The sequence below is a fragment of the Wyeomyia smithii genome, chromosome 1 (assembly GCF_029784165.1).
Source record: "Wyeomyia smithii strain HCP4-BCI-WySm-NY-G18 chromosome 1, ASM2978416v1, whole genome shotgun sequence".
Lineage (NCBI taxonomy): Eukaryota > Metazoa > Arthropoda > Insecta > Diptera > Culicidae > Wyeomyia > Wyeomyia smithii.
In genome coordinates this window covers 181831981-181834550 of record NC_073694.1, presented here as the reverse complement: position 1 = coordinate 181834550, position 2570 = coordinate 181831981, and the positions used below count along the sequence as shown (strand labels likewise).

The 2570-nt window shown below is 43.2% G+C and overlaps 1 protein-coding gene across 1 annotated transcript; it reads left to right on the top strand.

Moving 5' to 3' along the window:
• The first annotated feature begins 457 nt into the window (after positions 1 to 457).
• On the top strand, positions 458 to 2036 carry LOC129728776 (uncharacterized). Its single transcript, XM_055687233.1, has 3 exons — positions 458 to 910; positions 978 to 1440; positions 1503 to 2036. The coding sequence occupies exons 1-3, from the start codon at positions 667 to 669 to the stop codon at positions 1951 to 1953; spliced, it is 1158 nt and encodes a 385-aa protein (XP_055543208.1). The 5' UTR covers positions 458 to 666; the 3' UTR covers positions 1954 to 2036.
• Positions 2037 to 2570: the final 534 nt, after the last annotated feature.

Below are 2570 nucleotides of genomic sequence, written 5' to 3'. Positions count from 1 at the left end.
ATATGAATCAATAAAAAGGCGTACGCCAGAAATGTACACAAATCGGCGGAGAGTTTGTGTTTTCTTATGCTTCTACGGAGTGTGAAAGCAGAAAAAAAGTCGCCTACTTGATTGTCTTGCATCCGCGAGATAATGCCCCTTTGAAGATTCCCACCAGAAATGACTTGTTCGGCTTAACTCTGCGCGTCTGTTTATAAATAACACCGTTCATAGCGGTGTCACCAATTCGCGTTGACGGTGTGGCTGATATTTGTTTGGTTTCTGCGTGCGAAAAAGAAAGAAGGAAATATTTTTGCTTTTGTCTTCACGAACATTTTGACTATTACATACGAGAGTTCACGTAGGTGCGAACAGCCTTCGAAATCTCTTTCAACGCGAATAAACCGAATACTGTTGGCGTTCATCTTGGACGATACGTACAGTGAACTCTTGTTTTAGACATTTTTATTTTCTATAGCGTTTTTCATCATAGTACGCTTTTCGTTCGGACCCACGCGTACCGTGTAAACAGAAACTTGACTGTACGTAATCTAAGCAATATAATAGTCTAACCCCGGTTTCTCTCACAATCACAAGACAGTTGATAACGTTCTCCCTCCGATAGCAGACGCAAACGTGTTTTTTTCGCAGAAAGAACGTCCATTGGTGAATTCGCTAGCTTCCGAAATGTACTCGACGAATCACACGGCAGGCAGTGAAACAAGCAACGTGCGCGTTGTGGACTTCCGGTCGGATACTGTAAGTCTTCCGACTGCCAACATGCGTAAAGCGATCTTCGAGGCGTCCGTCGGGGACGATGTGTACGGTGAGGATCCTACCGTTAAAGAGCTCGAACGTCGCTCGGCTGAGCTGTTTGGCAAGGAGGCCGCTTTGTTCGTTCCGACAGGCACGATGGCGAATTTGCTGGCCAGTAAGTGGTGCTTTGTGTTGTAGATGGAGGATGAAAAGGATCTAAAATTGTTACTGTAATTTTGCAGTTATGGTTCATTGCAGTAAACGAGGTGCGGAGGCGATCGCTGGTGATCTCGCGCACGCATTTCTCTACGAACAGGGCGGTGCGGCTCAGATAGCGGGCGTTCAACTGAGTACCATAAAAAATGCGCCGGACGGAACGTTCTGTTTGGATGAACTGCGAACCAGATTTCGGGGATTTGACGTCCACGAACCGAAAACCTCGCTGGTTATGGTTGAGAATACCCACAACATCTGTGGCGGTAAAGTTGTTCCTCTGCAGTGGCTGGAAGATTTGGCGAAAATATGCAAGCAGCATTCGAGCAAATTGCACATGGATGGAGCGCGTATTTTCAATGCCGCCGAATATTTGGGGGTTTCTGTAGCGCGGATTGTGCGCGATGTGGATTCCGTGTGCTACTGTCTCAGCAAAGGGCTGGCATGTCCGGCGGGATCGGTTTTGATTGGTTCTGCAGATTTTATCCAAGAGTAGGTTATTGCGTCTAATTTTATTTTCAAAGCTTATAGATATATTTTTGTCATTGTTGCAGAGCTCATCGTTTGCGCAAGGCTCTCGGAGGTGGAATGCGTCAGGTTGGGTTTCTGGCGGCCGCTGGCCTATGCGCGCTTGACGAGATTGTGCCGAAGCTGGGGGATGACCACAAACGTACGAGGAAAATAGCACAAGCAATTAACGATATGAACAGCTCAATAATTTCGGTTGATTTGGAAAACCTCCACACAAATATTCTTTTATTAAAGATATTATCGAAAAAAATAACTTCAAGTGACATATCGACCCGGTTCGCTCAAGTCTTTTCGAAGGAAATTGAGAGTGAAATAACCGACACACAAGGGAGAGGAATTTGTGTGAAAGTTAGTGCACGTGATTGGGCTTTCACCCGGATAGTCATGTACACGAATATTACAGACGAAGAGGTTGATTTGGCCATTAAGAAAATAAAATACGTAATCAAGGAATATGAACAGAACATAGTTTAACAAATGACTACAGTAAAACCTTTTATGTTCTCAGTCAAATCTGTTTGAATTCGAAACAGTGAATAAAAATATGGTGCTGCCAAGTTTGATTGCTCTTCATATTTCAGATAATCTATGATCTATTCGAACTAAGGATGTTGGGGTTATTGTAACGTCACTTTTCCTACACGAAAAGTTGGAGTGTGCGTAACCAGATCATTTATGAGCGAAATTAGCGCATTTACTGATTAAAATTGGAACCAGTACCAGTGCGTTGGGCATAACACATTTAGTGCTCTAGCGTATTTTGAATGTATTGCGCAGCTCCAAATCACTACACTTATAAAGCATCAGCCGATATTCAGAAGGTTGGAATCGTTAAAACAGTGCAACCAGCAATCAATACTGATAAGTTGGGTACTGACTCCATTGAAGAAATTATTGTCTGATAGATTCACTTTCATGAATCAGGTCATTTGAAAACATCATTCAATCATTAACAATAATCAAAAACATGAGATTAGTCCAAAACATTTTGCATTTAATTATTACTCTGGTTTCATTCACATGCATTCGGTTCTGCGTTACTGGCACCAGCGTCAATAACTTTCGCGGCAACAAGGCTCGCCATTGGCTGT